This window comes from Aedes aegypti, chromosome 2, assembly GCF_002204515.2.
Source record: "Aedes aegypti strain LVP_AGWG chromosome 2, AaegL5.0 Primary Assembly, whole genome shotgun sequence".
NCBI lineage: Eukaryota > Metazoa > Arthropoda > Insecta > Diptera > Culicidae > Aedes > Aedes aegypti.
Genome location: NC_035108.1, coordinates 176296941 through 176316402, shown reverse-complemented (window position 1 = coordinate 176316402; position 19462 = coordinate 176296941). Strand labels below are relative to the sequence as shown.

Here is a 19462-nt window from a genome sequence, read left to right as displayed (position 1 = left end):
TCTCTTGGGAATTGGCGTAGGAACAGGGGGGGCAGGGGGGCCTGACCCCCTCCAGAGTCATTCATATTCTTCCGCGAAATTAATCAAAAGTCTGTAAAAAATGTTGTCCTAAATATGGCTAACAAAAATAATTCTAAAGATAAGCCAATGACTTTATACATTTTGATCTTCTCGGTGCAATTTTGATACAGATGTGTTATTAAATTGATAAGTTCCAACAACAAGGCACATATTTGCTTATTTCACATGCTTGAAGTAAGTTTTCCAGAAATCATTTAAAAATACTTGGTCCAGTACGTCTAAACACCGACTTCTTGATTTGAATTTCTCTATAGGTGTTCTGGCAGAATTCTAAAAAACCAGAAGTCAAGGAAAGATATACTTCAAGAATAATTTCTAAAGAAGATTCTGATGGAACTTCTTGAGAAATTTGTTTTATTTGTTAATTCATTAGAGTTTTACTATCCTGTAATTAACCTCTAGAGAAAAGATTATAAATTATCTTTCATTACACAATTACCCATCTATTGTTCTACCTGCTTCTACATTTTGTTGTTTTCCCTTCCTTTGCAATCATTTAAAAATACTTGGTCCAGTACGTCTAAACACCGACTTCTTGATTTGAATTTCTCTATAGGTGTTCTGGCAGAATTCTAAAAAACCAGAAGTCAAGGAAAGATATACTTCAAGAATAATTTCTAAAGAAGATTCTGATGGAACTTCTTGAGAAATTTTGTTGAACACTTTTGTATGTTTTTTAGGAGTGAACCCAAACTTTTGCACGGGAGTGTATACTGAAGATTTTTTATTATGATTCGCCAGAGTTTTCTCTAGGATATCTAATGGGATTTTATTCTAGAAATCTTGCAAGAGATTTTTCCGTTCTTTTATTTTATCAAAATCTTAAAGACATAAGAAAAATTCATTTTTATTTTTCATATTTTCATAATTGTATTTGCACTTGAACTTTTGTCGGTCAGCATTCTAGCGAATGTTAAATGTTAAATATAATTTTAGAACTTTTGTTTTACAATCAACACTCTCTTACTCAATATCGAGTTAGAGGACCATCCCAAAAGCTGGTTGGTTGGTTTGACTTTATTAACGACATTTTTAGCCCTGGACCAAAAGCTGGTTTTCATGGCTGCCTCGATGGTCTCTTAGATCGCATTGCACTGGTTTTGTGTTCTATTACTCGATATCTCCCTAACTCGATGATCCCTTCAATATCGAGTTAGAGTTGAATGTATTTTTTTTTTCGTTTCATGTTCATGCTAATTCTGAGGAGGTTGCTTTCGAAGAATTAAAAAAAAAACATATCAGTTACTTGTACTCGTGTTTTATTAACCCTTATCAAACCCGACATTTTACAGAATTAAACAAAGGAAAAATATCATACTTCCTCCTTCAACCATCATCGTTACAACGTTGTTTTGTTTTTGATATTGCTCATCAAGAACTTATCCGATCGAATATAAATCTGCTCGCTCAACATTCACTGCCTTTCCTAATCTAACGTTTTCATCTCCGCTTTATGTTTTTTTTATATTTCTGTTTAACTCACTATTATTAGTGTTTTTCCTTATTCATCAATTTTAGTTCTCTTATGTATATCTCATTTATTTTCTGCAGTTTACAAGGTCCCACCTTAGGTTATTTGTGTAGTAAAAAAATAAATTTCACCATCCGTTCTTCCAGCTTTAAACACAAAAGACATCTAGTCGCTACTCATAGGAAACTCTCGATTGAGGACTTCCAAGTCGCGATTATCAATCGCTTGTTGTAAATCCTGCCGTCCCATCAAAGACATCACCATTCGCAATGTGGTCCAAATTGTGCTGGACATCTGATTGGCCGGAGAAGAAACATTTATTCCGGCACGCGCAATCGATGATGCCTGGTGATTCAAAGCGGTTAGCAAGTGTTCAGCTGCTTCTTTATATGCCTTTAAGTTTATACATATGATGCCAACATTATAACGGGCTCTTATAAAACCAGGTTGTATATCCAATGCCCGTTGGTACGCTTCAACGGCCTCAACTGATCGGTTGCCATTGGCCAAACTTGCTCCCAAACGGTTCCATGTCTTGGAACTATTAGGACGCACCTGTACTGCCGCTCTAAAGCAATCAACTGCTTTATCATATTCAGAGCTCAGATTGAAAAGTACTCCCAACGCTTCTTGAATATCTGCATCAATCTCGTTTGGAGATTGCTGTACAGCTTTTATGAATAGATCCTGTACTTCTTGCAAACTTGGGCCTCCCATCAAAGAGCTGGCCAATGGTGATTCTTCAGATACCATCATTACTGGCGGTACCAAAGTTTCGTACTTTGGACTGCATTTCATCCATTTTACCAGCATTTTCAATGCTTGGTTTTGCATACTCTCATTCGTGTAAGATACCGCCAAAGCCATCAATACCGGCATATTGTTCGGGTTGAACGACAATGCCTTGTTCAAAGCTGCAATCGCGTTTGGATCCTTTTCATTTTCCGCCTGACTAAAACCCAGAAGCTCCCAAATTTCCGGATTTTCCGGATCTTGCTTAACGGCCGCCTCAAAGCACAAAACGGCACTGGGAATATCTCCTTGTGCTAGGAATGCTTTTCCTTTCTCGAAAGCATTTTCCACATTGGTCATTGGGTTTTCCTCGTCGAATTTATACTCCTTATATGGGTCATAGAATTCGGAAAATTCAGATAACCAAGGATGTTGATTATCGTTTTCCGAAAGCGAACGCCATTCGTCCTGCAGACGCTCCCAAAACTGCTTATTGTAATTATCGGTCGCTTCCTGATCTCCTTTTTTGCCTTCCTCGAAAGCCTTAGCCCAATCTTCGGCAATCCCTGTTTCCTCCTTGGTGGTTGGCTTCGATGGACCTGCAGCCAGCTGGTCAAACTGATTGGCCCAAACATTGCCGGTGACCATTCCATCGTCGATTTTCACTGTTCCGTCGTTTACGTTGCCAACAAAGTTGAGAAACTGTGAAAAGAATAAAAAAAATCAGTGCATTTCAATGAACTTATTGTTAGACTAGGCTATTGATAATGATGTATTCTCTAATACTAATACCCCAGTGTTGTCAATTTTGATTAATAAGCAGGAATCATTACAAAAATAAAAGGCTAAGATAGAGCAACGGGCGAATTTTGAATCTCTTCAGAAGGAGCGGTCGGATTTTATCCCAAATAATTGATTGCACAGCGTAACATTGCACAGCGTAACGTGGTACAGTGGGATTCCGTTTTTGGCAACAAAGTTGAAATTTTCAGTTGCCAAAAACGGAACCGTGCCAAAATCGGAACCTATATTTCAAATTTTATTTTTCAAATATTGGTTTTGAAAGCCTCATTACAATGTTAATACATCATTTTTATGGAATCATAAGGCGTTGAGACTTCGAAAAGGCTCATTTTCCCGGAGGGTTATACTATGCTATGAATCTATAGCTCCGTAATATTAAATCTGGCAAACGATTTTCTGGTCGCGTTTTTACGCCTCAACGTCTTCAATTTTTTTAGAAGCTTTATGCATCATTTTTGTATAAGAGGGCCTTGTAAAACCAATAATCGCATAAGTGACGTTTATTGAAGAACTGGACATTTTCTTAAAACTATGAGAGAAAACGAATAAAAAATGTTTTCTTTTAAAGACATATTTGCGAATCAAAAGCGCTGGGTATTGCAAAACGGCATGCCCTTTTTTCTAATTAAATGAACATTTAAAATCAGTTTAACTTTTGGACTTGAGCGTAAAATTTGAAAAATTCGGTGAGTTTAGAATTGCTCCTTCAATTTATGTTTCTAATAAAGTGAAGCATTTTATAATGAATGGTTGACAGTATCAAAAGGACAAACATAAATATGAGAAGATGCACAAATGTCTTGTAATTGTGTAGAATTGTGCTACTGCCAAGCTGTAGAATTTCGATGATTCTTGTCAATCACGGAGCAGCAACTACGAATTGTACGGTCATCAATGCTCATGCTCATGCTCAATTTACTTGTGTTTATTTTGGAAGAAATCTAAGTAAAAACTACTAATTGAACTTTAACACTTCACTTCACTTATGCAAAAGAAAAAATAAAATACTGAAAATCACTAGTATGGCGAGCAAATATCTTTGAACTCTAATATGTGGCTTATCTTGACAGATAGGCATATTTCGTCTGCGACTCACAGACTTATTCAGTGTCGAGTGCTCGACTTGAAGCCGACATCGCATGGATCTATTATTTATACTAGAAGTATAGTGTAGTATAAATAATAGATCCATGCGATGTCGGCTTCAAGTCGAGTACTCAACACTGAATAAATCTGTGAGTCGCAGACGAAATATGCCTATCTGTCAAGATAAGCAACATATTAGAGTTTAAAGATATTTGCTCGCCATACTAGTGATTTTCAGTATTTTATTTTTTCTTTTGCATAAGTGAAGTGAAGTGTTAACTTCAATTAGTAGTTTTTTTCTTAAACATACTCTAACAATTTCTTAAGCTAAGTATGCAGTTCCGCTCAAGAAAAGTAAAAATTTCTGCCGAAGAAATGGTCAAGAAATTTCCTACAGTGAGCTCCATTTGAATTGACATTTCTGTTCAACTGCGTACTGCGATCAAAGAAAAATGCTTTTCTTGAGCATTTCTTACAAGAAATTTTCCACGCATCGAGATAATAGGCGATTACTTTTCTGTTGAAGTGCATACTTTGTTTTACATAAATAAAAAAAAGTGTGGTGAAGAAACCTAAGTTTTCCTTCACTAACCTATGTTTTCACAAAATCGGGTGAAAAAGGATGCTAAAATCGGAGAAAACAAAATCGGGTCGAAAATGGTGCTAAAATCGGGGATATACAAAATCAGGAGCTGATAAAATCGGGTCATCACTGTAATATCTAACTATTTCAGGAGGTCGTTAATTATTTTCAAAATTCGACTAACAAGGAAAAAAATCGAATTTATTTTGTTTTTTTCTTACAACTAGTAGTATCAAAGCTATATGCTTATGGGGTTAGAGGACCATAGTAAAAGTTGGTTTACATGGATGGTCCCTTCAATATCGTTTTATATAGGATTGAGTTTGACTATATTCTGTACTGCTTCGAATTTCTGGATGCTTTGAAAGCTGGGCATTAGCGTTTTTAACGGTATTTTTGGAGTAAATTCCAATGATTCATGATTATGACGTCTTCTACATTATTCATTCATAAAAAAAACATCAAGAAATAATAATTTTGGGTGTATTAAGGCCGGACACCATTTTTTATTTCATTTATTTAGTTAACATCTAAGCAGATAACACTGAATTAACAATTTCACGCTACAATACTTGGTTCGTGGCCGCATCTCTCCATCCTCGGTTCTGCCCCACGCTCGCCAAATCGATGCGCACTTGATCCGCCCATCTAGCTCGCTGCGCTCCACGCCTTCTTGTACCAACCGGATCCGATGCGAACACCATCTTTGCAGGATTGCTATCCGGCATTCTTGCAACATGCCCTACCCATCGTGTCCTTCCAGCGTTGGCCACCTTCTGGATACTGGGTTCGCCGTAGAGTTGAGCGAGCTCGTGGTTCATCCTTCGCCGCTGCACACCGCCAAAGATCTTCCTAAACACCCGACGTTCGAAGACTCCAAGTGCTTGCAGGTCCCCTTCGAGCATCGTCCACGTTTCATGCCCGTAGAAGACTACCGGCCTTATGAGTGTTTTGTGTTGTGAATCTTTTGTGAATCTTTTTTGACCGCAGCTTCTTGTGGAGGCCATAGTAGGCCCGACTTCCGCTGATGATGCGCCTCGGTATTTCACGACTAACGGTACACGGAGAACAAAATATAATGTTCGTAATATTTTTTTCCGATCAAATTTACTATATTTTAAGATTAATTTAGAGATAAATACAAATATAGTTGATTAGACAGTATATTGTTAAAAACAACTATACCGTATAGTTGTTAACTACACACTAAGCTCTTACGGTGAATGTTGCCGACACTGGCAGCACTGATTATTCAAATACTGATCCTGTTCGCGATACCCCCCAATCGGATTCTGCACACACCAACTGACATCCATCAAAGTATCTCGGGTCATGTAGCGAATGACAGACGTCAATGCGATTAGGTAGACCGAAGTGTTAAACCACAAATCATGTGCGAACATACGGTGTGAATTATCCTCTCTATTTCTTTAAATTGCTATTCCTTTTTTATTCAATTACCACCTCTGGGATTGTGCACAAGTGCGAAACGAATTTATAATGTCTCCCTTGTAAGTTAATCAAGAATTTATTAGCGGAATTAAGCCTACAAAATGAATTAACTTTATATAGGTTAGCGACACCCATAGGTCCGAATAGATCCCTTCAATCGTGATTGCGATATCACTATTCTGAACTGTAAGTTATCAATTGATACCCTGTTACAATTTATTACTAAAGTATTATTCTATAGGTATCTAAAGAGCATCGGAAGACCAGCGTAAGCTAGAAGTTGTTGGGTTAGACCGAAACTAAGAAGACCAGATAGTAAGTGGTAGCATTCAGTTTTCTTTAAAATTTTGTGCCTAATAAATCTTTTCCGTAGCTTTAAGAATTCGGCAAACTGAACTACAGTGCGATTCTCTATCGAGGTCCGAAATTCTACCCAACAAAGCTTAAAGAATCTGTGGTGGACGATTCAGAGACAGGAGGATGCCAGAGACCGACAGAAACGATTGTAAGATCTGCCGGAAATCGAACAAACTGGATAACATGGTGTTCTGTCCACGGTGTGATGAATAGTATCATTACCAATGCGCTGGTGTCAACGAATCCGTTGCGGACCGAAGCTGGGTGTGCGGGAATTGCTCGATTCTGCGACCCATTGATCCACCCGGACAAACGAGTACTCCGGTGAGCAATCTACCTGCAAGATCAACCGCATCGCCTGTCGTGGCCGGTGTATCGTCTATCATCCCACCGCCCGGAACATCAACCGCAAGCAGCTTACCGGATCCTAGACAGTCTATCTTGACCGAACAGGCGAGGGCCAGCCTTCAGTGGATTCAGCAGCAACGCGAGAGCTTGGAGAGGGAGATGGAAGAGAACCACAAGCAGGAATTGGAGCGAAAGCGTTTGGAAATGCGGAAGCTTGCGAATAGAGCCATAATGGGGGTAGTCGACAGCACGGGAGACGCGATAGCGACAAGTTCGGTTGGACAGGCCGAAGCGTTGGGCATCAATAAGGTGCAGAATTGGATGCAACAAATGGTCGGCGAGATGAAAAACCTCTCAATCGCTCAACCGAGCGGGAGGACAGAGGTGACACCGACGATCGTACCAGTGTATGACATCAGTTCTGTCCCAACAGGTGCAAATTTGGGCGTATCCGATTTGACCTCAGCGTCAAATTTCCTCGGCTATCAAGGTAGGCAAGTGAACGTTCCCCCAGCCACGGTGCCCCCAGTAGAGCCTTGTTCAGTGGCACCTTCACAGCTATTTTCGAGTAGGCTAGTAGGTTTCCCACCAGAGATCCCCTCCTCAGTCTCACAAGCTACGGTAGTAGCTCCACAGTTAGGACTAAGCATACAATCAGAAATTGATCATTTGAGTCGGTTAGGCGCTGGACCCCCAAGCTTGGTTAGCAGGGTACCAGTGATGTCAGGGTTGGGAACAACAAACGTGTCGGCCTGTCCTACAATCCCTACGGTGGGCATTTCTTCTATTCACTCGGGGCTTGCAATCAATCCTGGTGGCATGGGGCCACAACATTATACCGGGTTGGCACCGGGAGTACAATTCACAAGCTTCTCAACATCTGTTCCGGGGTTCACGTCGAGCTATGGCGTCACGAGTAGTGCAGAACTCCCTCAATCAATATCGGTACCAGGGTATGGAGTAAATGTCAGTTCGGCAAGTGGGTTCCACATCGGGCAGAATAGCGTTCCAGGACTCCCGAGAGTTTACAATCCTGCCTGCCAATACCAAGTCGTTCCTACCCAACATCAACTGATGGCGAGGCAGGTCATATCCAAGGACCTTCCGCCCTTCAGAGGAGACCCGGAGGACTGGCCACTTTTCTACAGCGCGTACGTGAACTCGACAACAGCGTGTGGCTATACGGACGTCGAGAACCTGGCCAGACTTCAGCAGGCAATGCAAGGTAGGGCACTCGAAGCGGTGAAAAGCCGATTACTCCTTCCGGCGTGTGTACCCAAGGTGCTAAACACGCTTTACATGCTGTTCGGTCGTCCAGAGCTGATCATACAGACATTACTGAATAGGGTCCGTGAAGTTCCGGCACCGAGGCCAGACCGATTGGACACTGATTTCATTTGGGATGGCTGTTCAGAATTTGTGCGACCACCTTGAGGCAGCGGGGCAGACAGCCCACTTGTGCAATCCGACACTACTACAAGAGCTGGTGGAGAAGATCCCCGCACAACAGCGACTGGACTGGGCGCTGTACAAGAGGCGGTTTGTGGCGGTCGACTTGCGCACGTTTGCAGCATATATGTCCACCCTAGTAGCGGCAGCTTCGGATGTCACGGTTATCGCGGACAGCAAGACATCACGGCCAGGCAGAAGTGAGCGGGCCAAAGAGAAGAACTTTCTCAATGCTCATTCGGCCGCCGAATTACTGAAGAAGGAATCCAGAGAAGACACCGCCCCCATAGTCCTTTGCCTGGCATGCAACGGTGCTGGTCACAAGGTTAAGGACTGTGCTGTGTTAAAAAATGGGATCCTGAGAGTCGGTGGAAAACTGTGCAAGATCAACACCTATGCCGAACCTGTTATGGGTAAACGTGGTCGTCGCCCGTGCAAATCGCATGCCTGTTGCGGAATTGATGGCTGTCAACAGCGTCATCATCAGCTGCTTCATTCTCAATTGCAGAAAAGGCAACCTGCTAAAGAGCAGAAGTCTGCGAAGGCAAGCAAGGACAACGTGGAAGGTGTGAATGCCCATCATACAGCGGAAAAGTCAACGTTGTTCAGAATAATCCCGGTGCAGCTGTCCTGGAACAGTAGATCGGTCGATACGTTCGCGTTCCTGGACGATGGATCTTGGATGACATTGGTTGAACAGTCCATAGCAGATCGTTTGGGCATAGATGATGGCGAACCACTTCCTTTATGCCTAACGTGGACTAGCAACGTGAACAGGCAGATTCCGAACTCTCAGCGAGTTGCGATAAACATTTCTGGTACAGGAAAGAGCGAACACTATGCGCTGAACGACACCAGAACAGTTGCGAACCTAAAGCTTCCAAAACAAACCCTGAAATATGAGGAATTGGGTCGGAAATACGCGCACCTTCGGGGATTACCTATCAGCAGCTACGACACAATCGCACCTGGGATCCTGATAGGATCCAACAACGCTAGCTTGATTGCAACGCTGAAGTTACGCGAGGGCCAGCTAGGCGATCCCTTAGCAGCTAAAACGCGGCTAGGATGGTCCATATACGGCTATGCAGCTGATCGAACAGTGAATTTCACCGTAATCTCAACAGCTGAACAGTTCGGTGAAATAAAACACCGTAATTCCGTCGAAATTTTACGGATTCCGGTGATTTTTCACCGAATACTGTAAAAAATTACCGTACTCCGTTAATTTATTTCACCAAACTGTTCAGCTGTTGAGATTTTACAGGAATCCGTAAAATAATTTAAGTGTGTATATTTGTTATTGAATTTACATACGTCAAACGTCAAAATTCAACTATAATTTAGTTGACTCAAAGTAAATTTAATTAGGTTTATAATATTTTGCAATGTTTACTCAGCATTTTGTTCTGCTTTATCGACATATCTGAAAAGATTCGCTGCTGCTTTATCGATCTAAAAAAAACATTGCAAAAATCAAAATAAAGTGCACGTCGGTTAACTTGATACGTGGTCTCCTACGTAAGATTTGGTTTTCTTATCACCTATTCTGTTTCTTGCAAGTTAAAAGTAAGAAAATTTGTGAGCATGACTTGAAGTATAGGGATGTGAATGTTTTCGGATAATGGCAAGTATTCAAATTATAATTAACATAGATACAAGTGGATAGCTGAATCAATGAAGTGTGTGTATTTGATTTGACGTTAATTTAGTGTTGGCGTAAGTTAATTTAACTTCGAAACAACTATTTGTGAGTAGGTAAAAGTAATCAACGGGATAGTAATCTCAACATAAAGAAATTCTTCTGCGTGTATGGTCAGCTATTAGCAAGGATCCAAGGTAGACGAATTCGTCGACCACCTCGAACGTATCCCCGTCTATCGTAACACTGCTACCTAGGTGAGCCCTGTCGCGCTCGGCTCCACCAGCTAGCATTGGACGCATTCACCACCAGTCCAACTTTTGCTGCCTCGCGTTTTAGGCGGGTGTACACGACTGCCACCTTTTCAAATGTTCGGCCGACAATGTCCTTATCATTCGCGAAGCAAACAAATTGACTGGATCTCGTAAAAATCGTACCCCGGCTTTCCGCATAACACCTTCTCGCGCAATATTGAACAACAGGCACGAAAGTCCACCTTGTCGTAGTCCCCGGCGGGACCAAAACGAACTGGCTTCGCCTGAAACCTTCACACAGTTTTGCACACCGACGATGGAGTCGCTCTTATCAGTCTCGTGAGCTTCCCGGGAAAGCTGTTCTCGTGCATGATTTTCCATAGCTCTACGCCTTCCGATACTATCGTATGCCGCCTTGAAATCGATGAAAAGGAGATGCGTTGGGACCTGGTATTCACGACATTTTTTGGAGGATTTGAGATACAGTAAAGATCTGGTCTGTTGTCGATCAGCCGTCAACGAAGCCGGCTTGATAACTTCCCACGAACTCGTTTACTACAGGTGACAGACGACGAAAGATGATCTGGGATAATACTTTGTAGACCGTATTTATAATGGTGATCGCTCGAAAGTTCTCACAATCTAACTTGTCGCCTTTCTTGTAGATGAGGCATATTACCCCTTCCTTCCACTCCTCCGGTCCAGCCTCTCCGGGCCCATCTTTATGAGTTCAGCTCCGATACCATCCTTACCAGCTGCTTTATTGTTCTTGAGCTGGTGAATGACATCTTTAACCTTCCTCAAAGTGGGAGCTGATTGGTTTCCATCGCCCGCAGTACTGTGCCTGTGCTCTCAGCGCCATTCAGGTGTTCGTCGAAGCGCTGCTTCCACCTTTCGATCACCTCACGCTCGTCCGTCAAAATGCTCCCATCCTTATCCCTGCGGCACGAAGCCGCACGGGATGCGTTGAGCTTCTGATAGAACTTGCGTGTTTCTTGAAACCGGCGATTTTTCTCCCGAGAGGCGGGTATGCTGTTACCGTTTCCGTCTATAACGTTCCACGTTTTGCCGGGTCCCTTGCTGCAGCATGACTGCCCGCGCTGCATTCTTCTCCTCCATAATCTGCCTACATTCCTCGTCGAACCAACCGTTCTGTCGACTCCGTCCCACGTACCCGACGTTGCTCTCAGCTGCATTGTTGATGGCTGCTTTCACTGTTCTCCAAAGGGGGTTTCTTCCAGCTCACTTTCTTCCGGTAATGCAGCGTCAAGGTGCTGCGCATACGCAGTTGCGATATCCGGTTGCTTAAGCCGCTCTAGGTCATACCGGAGCGGCTGTCGGTACCGTACGTTGTTAACGACGGAGAGTTTTGGGCGCAGTTTAACCATCACCAGATAGTGGTCAGAGTCGATGTTAGCGCCACGATAGGTCCTGACGTCGATAATGTCAAAAGCCGTCCATCAATCAGAACGTGGTCGATTTGTGATTCTGTCTGCTGTGGTGATCTCCAGGTGTATCGGTATGGAAGGCTGTGCTGGAAGTAGGTTCTATGAATGGTCATATTCTTGGAGGCGGCGAAATCAATTAGTCATCGGTGGGCGCTGAACTTTCCAATAGTCGGTCTGAACTCCTCCTCCTGACCAACCTGAGCGTTCAGATTACCTATGATGATTTTGACGTCGTGGCTTGGGCAGCTGTCGTACTCGTATTCGAGCTGCGCTTAAAAAGCGTCTTTGTCATCATCAGTGCTTGCGGAGTGAGGGCTGTGCACGTTTATTATGCTGAAGTTGAAGAACCGGCCTTTGAGCCTCAACTTGCACATTCTGTCATTGATCGGCCACCACCCGATCACGCGCCTCTGCATATCACCCATCATTATAAAAGCTGTTCCCAGCTCGTGTGTGTTGCCGCAGCTCTGGTAAATGGTATGGTTAGGGGAATTCGCGGCAAAACCGACACCCTAAGCTTATTGATAAAATGTGTGTACTTTCGCTTGCTAAACGAACCTAAAATTATTGTAGAATCACATATTGGTTATAAATCTATCAGTCCTTGAATGTGATTTAAATCAAATTGATATTTCATCATTATACAACTGAGAGTGCGGGTAAGATTGACACCCTGTTGGTGTAAAACCGACACATGCACTTTGAGTATAATTTATACGTTGTGAACATCACCATCACATTGCATATTCAAAAGAATGCTTTAAACATGACTTTCGCCATTTATGATCCCTTTCTCTAAAGGATTATACACATATTACGTAAATTATTGAGGAGAAGCCAAATATCTACTAAATAAATGTGAAAATTTCGAATTTCCCATGCTAAGATTATGAAGTTGGAGTGAATACACATGGATATGATTAATTTGTTGTGCATGGAATGTTTACGAAGATGAAGTTGTGGTGAAAACAAATACTGTTTTATTTTTACAAAACAGAAAAGTGTAATTATTTTTAGATAATAAAAACTGTAGAACCTTCGTAAATAAACAATAAGATTAAATGATGTGAAAATATTTCAAATTCTATTAATTTTAAATGAGAAAAATTTCTTCAAGCTTCATCAAACAAGTTGAATTGTGATAACATAGAAATATTTAATACTTAATGATAGCTTGTGGCAAGTCATATAGTCATATATCATGTTAACAAGTTCATCATCCGTGAACTCGAAAATAAAGACTCACATAAACTATAGAGATAGTCCTCCGATTAGAAAATTTCCCTGAAGTTAGATTATGAAGCAAACAAAGGTGTCGATTTTACCCCAAATGAAAGTGTCGATCTTACCCCGAGTGCACATTTATTTTTCAATAGCGTTTTCAGCTGTCGAAAAAACAAAAAATAATTTCTCCAACATATTGTATCAACGTAATAATAGTAAATGATGATGTAGACGCAGAACAAATAATGACATTTAAAAAAATTTACATGCGAAATAGTTAAAGAATAACAGCGAAATGTTGCAACTGCTGTTGCTCCTATGTTATCCAATATGATTTTGTTGTTTATTTTAGCAGTTTATTGGTAGCGTCAGTTGCAATATCATTCGAAACACAACATTTCACAAGTTAAAATAGAGCGTGGTGGAAACTGCATGAATATCTGCTCAAAACATGGAAACTCAAAGGGTGTCGATCTTACCGACAGTGTCGGTTTTACCCTGATTTCCGCTTCCTCTAAACGTTCGCACTATTGATCTCTTCCAACACACTTCCTGCAACGCTACGATGCCGAATCTACGGTCCTTCAGCATGTCGGCGAGTGTGCTCCCGATGAAGTTGAGAGATTTGCAGTTCCACGTACCGAGCTTCCAATCGCTAGTCCTTTTACGTCGCTATGGTCTTCGCCGATTGACGTATTCTCTCGTTGATTATTTGTTGCTTGATTTTTTTTTAACCCCCTAGATTTCCGGAGGGCCATTCCCCCTAAAAGTTCGGAGGACCATAGTATGCAGTTTAGCTTAGAGTCCTTCTTAGGCACTCGGACGATGATAAGCCGCCCCTGACATGGAAACAGACGCTGTTGTGAGCCACTCCTAACATGGAGTACAGACGCTCCAGGTTTGCTAAAGCTAAAGCAGCTAAAAGCCGGACACCAGCGGAAATCGAAGTCAATACAATACGGCAGGTGTCTAAAATAATTACATTCTACATTTTTTTGGGTGGTAGTCACAACGGCTAAACTGGACTGTTGAAGAAATCATTGATCTTTTGTAAGAGACAGAAAGCAATACCAAACTTCAAATTTCTCACGCACTGTTTCACTTATGTTCTAGTCCTTACCCTGTCTTCTAGCCCGTTTGTAGAACAGCTACTGCATTCACACGTGGAAATGGTCTGGTTTCGTAGATGGCACACATAAAAATACAACCAAGAAAAACATGTGCTCATTGATCCGTCGTTACGATAGTTTGTATGGATTTGGAATTGGTATTTTAAAAGACGTAAAGAGCCTAGACAAACGATTATTTCAAAGACGATTCCTTATAAAAAAAATGTTTGGGAGGACTGCAGGAGTACGCTAAAACTTCAAGAGGAATTCTTGATATAATTTATTGAGGACATCCTGAAAGAGTTCTTAATAGATTTCCATTACCTGGCGGATTTCTGGGAGAAACTGTGGATGAGTTTTTGTATAAATCTTTATGGAAATGACTAAATTAAAAATTCAGCGCAAGAACTGCTGAAGGGATTCAAGGAAATCCTTGAGAGAATTTTTTTGAACAAATTTCAATAAACCTTTGTAGTTTTTTTTTTTTTTTTTGAAGAGCTCCTGTACAAATTGGAGTAATCTGTGGAACAATAACTGAAAGAAAACCTGGGGATATCCCTTGGAAAGTTATAGGAGTATTTCCTGTAGAAAAAAGTAAAGGATAGCTGAAGAATTTTTCGTGAAAAAAATCTGGAAAAATTCCACTATCTCTGGAGCAATTTCTCGACAAATTCTTGGGAGAGTTTGTGGAAAAATCCCTAGAAGCATTGCTGGAGAGATCCCTAGAGGAGTTCCTGATTCTGGAAATCAAATCCGAGAAAAAAATCCCATGAGCCTGTGAAAAAGTCACGTAAGAATCTCCATCTCTGGAGCCACGGGGAGAATAGGGAAAAAAGTAACATTGGTGAAAGAGAAACTTTAGAGTTAAAGATTTTTCAGAGACTTGCTTTGAAATAGTTGAAATAGAGACCAAGTCTATCAAAAGTGAACGTGAAAAACCGAAACGGCACTGTATTATGATGAATGATACATATTTGGTCCTTATTAATAGAAAATCAAAACTTTGTCTTAAGAACAAGCTTTTGATATTCAAACAAATTTTCAGGCCAGCCATGTTGTATGCTGTACCAATATGGACTAGCTGTTGTAACACCAGGAAGAAAGCTCTGCAGAGAATTTAAAATAAAATTTTGAAAATGATTCTGAAGCTTCCTCCCTGGTATAGTACCAATGAGTTACATAGAATATCCAATGTTGAAACATTGGAACAAATGTCAAATAAAATAATAAATAATTTCAGGCAAAAATCGTTACAATCTTCTATTGCCACGATTAATGCGTTATATGTTTAGGTTAAGTTAGGTTAAGTATATTAAAAACGTTTTTTTTTTCTCTTATAAGCAGGTGAAATCAACTCACCTGTGAAAAATCGGAGCTGCTACGGCAAAAGAAATGTAATATGTTGTTAACAAAATGTTAATAAAATCTTAAATTTGTTTTACCAAATTAGGATGATAGTGTTGTCATAGAACACCTAGATATAAGAAATGAATGTAATGTTTGGAATGATACTAATTTAAAAAAAATACATACATATTTGGTAAATATGGGGATAAATTGGTCAACCTCAGGAGGACTTGTTTAAATATTACCTACTCACCAAACCCTGCTCAGGATATTTTCGACTCTTCATGCTTATTGCGCTATTTATGCTGTTTATCTGTTTAAGTGTTTTCTTAAATTAAACCCGCCTAACTTATAGAAGGATGCGATGAGGCAAGATAACCAAGTAACATGTTAAGAGTTTTATGATCTATCAATCGTGTGTTTTTCCTCAGTCCATATTTAAAAGGTATACCCTACATCATGGAAAACATATGTCACTCTAGGCCTATAACTTACCTCACTGTACTTCATCTTTTCCGGGTCATGTCCGTAGGCAACTTCCACCAGTTCCCCCGCGGCCTTGCGGATCGACACCTGCTCCTCTTCGCTTTTCGGTTCGTTCAAATCGAAAAAATCCTTCGCATAGAGGATATTGCTCGGTCCATCGCTGATGGTGCCCTCAATCGGTGCCAGGTGCGAGCTCGACCAAATCTGCAAGGCCAACATCAAGAAGGCCAACAAAAAGAAGCGAAGATAATAAAAAAAACTGCCTAATCATCGAACATGAGATAATTTGAATAGTGGATAATCATCACACTTACGCTGGTCAGTTTACTCTCGGCACGATGGCCATGGTGGGCTGATGAACCTGCAGCAACGGAAGAATCGACCGCAAACTCTTTGGCCCAGTCCAAATCCGACCGGTTAACCTCCTCAATGACCGGTGGTCCAGGTACAATTTGTCGCTGATGAAAATTTTGCGCATCAATATCTCGCATCTCCTTCAGCAGGACATCCATACGGAAAGATTGCGGAGCAGGAGCAATCTGACCCATGAACTCCTTCACCAGATCATTATCCGACCCGATAAAGGCGGAACGTGCCCCGGAGAATCCTTCGTCTTGAAATGCGACGTCCCGGGTCACTTGGCGGCCCAGGTTCATCAACGGATTCGCTCCGCCACATTCTGGCTCGATTAGATCCTTGAAGGACATCCTGTCCTGTGTAGATGTTCTCGTCACTACTACCAATGGACCTTCCCGTCACACCGTCAGCCCCAGAGATAGGTTCCACTCCTCGCAAAAGGGAGAGGTCTAAAGGTCGAATTCCAGCACTATCTTTTCTTCTAAACGCGAATCATTGTTCCGCTGTCAAGGAGGAGCCACTTCTTCGCGGAGCAGCTTCGAGGTCAGGCGATATTCCACCGCACAAACCGCACTTTCAGGGAGAACCCTTCCAGCTGAACGTTATCGGAACTGAGCCTCTACCAGAACCGTGCACAGGTTTTACACACCGTGATTACGATAACAAAGGTAAAATTGATAACACCAAAATATTCCACCAACTTGCTGCTGATGCGAAGTGAAGTTTCACTTCTTTTTTATTATGGTGCGAAATATGACGAGATGGCTGTCACGTCAAAACAAAACATCGTTGTGAACCAGGGTGTGCCCATGAGAGTGTTGTCTTGGAACACTGAACGAAAACTCCGGTCGCACATTGAATGATTTGTAATTCACATGATTATAAAACTTCACATTCCTCATTTTGAATGATTATGAAAGAATATGCTGTATCCACTGTCTGTTGAACAAAAATCATCCAATTCAGAGATGAATTTTAGATCATAATAGAATGGTATTATGCAGCTAATCGAACAATGATAACACATATGAATAGAATGCAATTTATGACGGATTTTAATTTCTCCCATGTCCCAAACCGAAAATCATTCAATAACTGTCTGAAGTATCAGACGAAAAGGGGATGGTCAAATGTCAAATCAATCTTCTAAATCTTAACGTAAACATGGTGTCGGCAGCGTGGTTTTTCAAGAGTTTCTGGGTGAATTTTACAGGTAATTGCACTTGGATTCTGACAATAGTCTCTTTTGTATCATTTATTTCACATTTCTTAATGCTATCTATCAACCACAGGTCGCTAATATGCAAGTATTATGATTCCATGGAGCTCAGCGAAATGGTGTTCGGCAGGTTGGCATTTGTTCCTGAAGACTGGTGAATAACATTTAATAACCTCATTAAGGAAATAAATAATAATGTGCATTCAGCAACAGTGTTCTGTAGTTGTTAAGTTTTGATTTGATTTCTTTTAATTATTAACTATAATGGAATGGGGATTGTTTACATGTGTGTATGATAATCATTCAATTTGAGGCATCTATTTGAAGGATAAAAATCATTCCACGACTGGATGATTTTCATTCGAAGTGATTTGTAAACAGATGATTTTAGCGCAGATGAAAATCATCTTGATTATGTCTGAAAATTGGTATGGGGCTCGGATGAGTCAATAATCATTCAATGTGCGACCGGAGTTTTCGTTCAGTGAAGGTAGGAAATATTTCACTATTCTGGAGTAATTTTCGATCAGATCCAGAATGGACGCCAGTCAAATGCGAACAAACTTCACTAGCCGATAATCGGTCAGCCTAAATTCAGTAAAAAATTTGTTCGCTATTTACCTATCCAGCTTTTTACGATCGCTAATGGCTGCCACGAACAACCTCGCTTTCTAATGGGGATCAGTCGATATGACGTTTGGCTTGGGTCCGTTCAATGTAAAACGACCCAAGCCAAACGTCAAAAGCCAAATCGACTTATCCCTACCAGAAAGTGAGGCCATTCACGGCAGCCATTAGCGCTTTTAAAAAGCTGGATTCGCTATTTTATTTTATTTTACTACAAATTTCATAACGCCAAAACTGATCGTTTTTTGATACCCACCCACCCTCTCGTAACGCTTTTTATATGAATAGTCTACAAATTTTGTATGAGCTGTAGCATTTTATGGACACCCACCCATGCGTTATGAAATTTGTGAACAGGCCCCTGACATGACGTCATCTTCGGGCATTTCGGCTCGCCTAATGCGTGGTATGCACCTGAAACGTAAAGCGCTCAAGTAAAATTTCTCGTTTTTACCAAAGTAATTTTGACAGCTGATTCAGTATGAGCGAAATGTCACTTTTACTTGCGGAATAATTGAGCGTCACATTTTTCCGTACGGAAAAGTGACAGCTCCATTTGATTTGCACAGCAGACGTTACCGACGTTATGAAATCAGCTCTACTTATCAACAGCGTACAGCTCAAATAATTTCGGTAGAGGAATCATTCCTTGACCGTTTCTTGTCCTATCCTTTTGCACAGTACTTATGATCAGCGTACCGGCCATAAGTTGGCATCGCTCAACTACAACTTGAAAACTGAAGTTATCACAAATACCCACATCGACTGGCACCGTTGTTTTCAAGCTTTGTGAAAGAGCGAAAGAGAGAGAATTTTGCCGTGAAATAAACTGTAGGCCCAAATGCAATGATAGTGGGACCGGTTCGTCCAGAACACTTGAGAGTCAAGTTGAGATGAGACTCGCGAAGAGGAAAAAATGCCATACAGCCCATCGTTTAATGGGTGAAAAGGTGAAAAGCATTGTATTCGAAATAAATTATTTTTAGAAGCACAAATTTCATGACGCTGAAGGGGAGGGTAAATATCCTTCAAATGTTACAGCTCACACAAAATTTGAAAAATATTCATACTGAATTAGTTACGATGAGGTGGGTGGGTGTCAAAAATAGCCATTTTTGGCGTTATGAAATTTATGAATGGACCCTATTTTTTTACTGAGACGTTCAGGTGGGCACTGACACCGTTGTTTTCAGATTTCCTGAAGGAGGGAAAGAAAGCGATTTTTTGCGGGTAGGTATACGTAAAATTTTCTGAAGTTTCTAGAAAAATAGAGAACAGTAATACCCACTTTGGTCCCAGAACCGAAAAAACAACACAAAAAAAACTAAACAAAAAGCTTAAAAAACTAGAAATTTTAATATTTTTTCATATAAATTTTTTTTTTCT

The 19462-nt window shown here is 40.9% G+C and overlaps 1 protein-coding gene and 1 long non-coding RNA gene across 2 annotated transcripts; one reads left to right on the top strand and one right to left on the bottom strand.

Annotated features, from left to right (window-relative positions):
- Positions 1–1323: 1323 nt before the first annotated feature.
- On the bottom strand, positions 1324–16973 carry LOC110676224 (peroxisomal targeting signal 1 receptor). Its single transcript, XM_021843238.1, has 3 exons — positions 16188–16973; positions 15883–16077; positions 1324–2986 (listed from the first exon to the last, which is right to left on the bottom strand). Exons 1-3 carry the CDS (start codon positions 16578–16580, stop codon positions 1718–1720), a joined length of 1857 nt encoding a protein of 618 aa, XP_021698930.1. The 5' UTR covers positions 16581–16973; the 3' UTR covers positions 1324–1717.
- A 79-nt stretch (positions 16974–17052) lies between these two features.
- On the top strand, positions 17053–17663 carry LOC110676225. Its single transcript, XR_002500185.1, has 2 exons — positions 17053–17443; positions 17523–17663. It is a non-coding gene; the product is annotated as an uncharacterized LOC110676225 (long non-coding RNA).
- The last annotated feature ends 1799 nt before the right edge of the window (positions 17664–19462 follow it).

What these genes read in the sequence shown, in the direction of transcription:
- LOC110676224 (XM_021843238.1), bottom strand. Translation starts at nt 16,580, where the DNA reads ATGTCCTTCAAGGATCTAATCGAGCCAGAATGTGGCGGAGCGAATCCG. An exon ending in CCGAGAGTAAACTGACCAGC is followed by an intron (nt 16,078 to 16,187) that starts GTAAGTGTGATG and finishes TTGGCCTTGCAG; the next exon opens with ATTTGGTCGAGCTCGCACCT. An exon ending in AAAAGATGAAGTACAGTGAG is followed by an intron (nt 2,987 to 15,882) that starts GTAAGTTATAGG and finishes TTCTTTTCACAG; the next exon opens with TTTCTCAACTTTGTTGGCAA.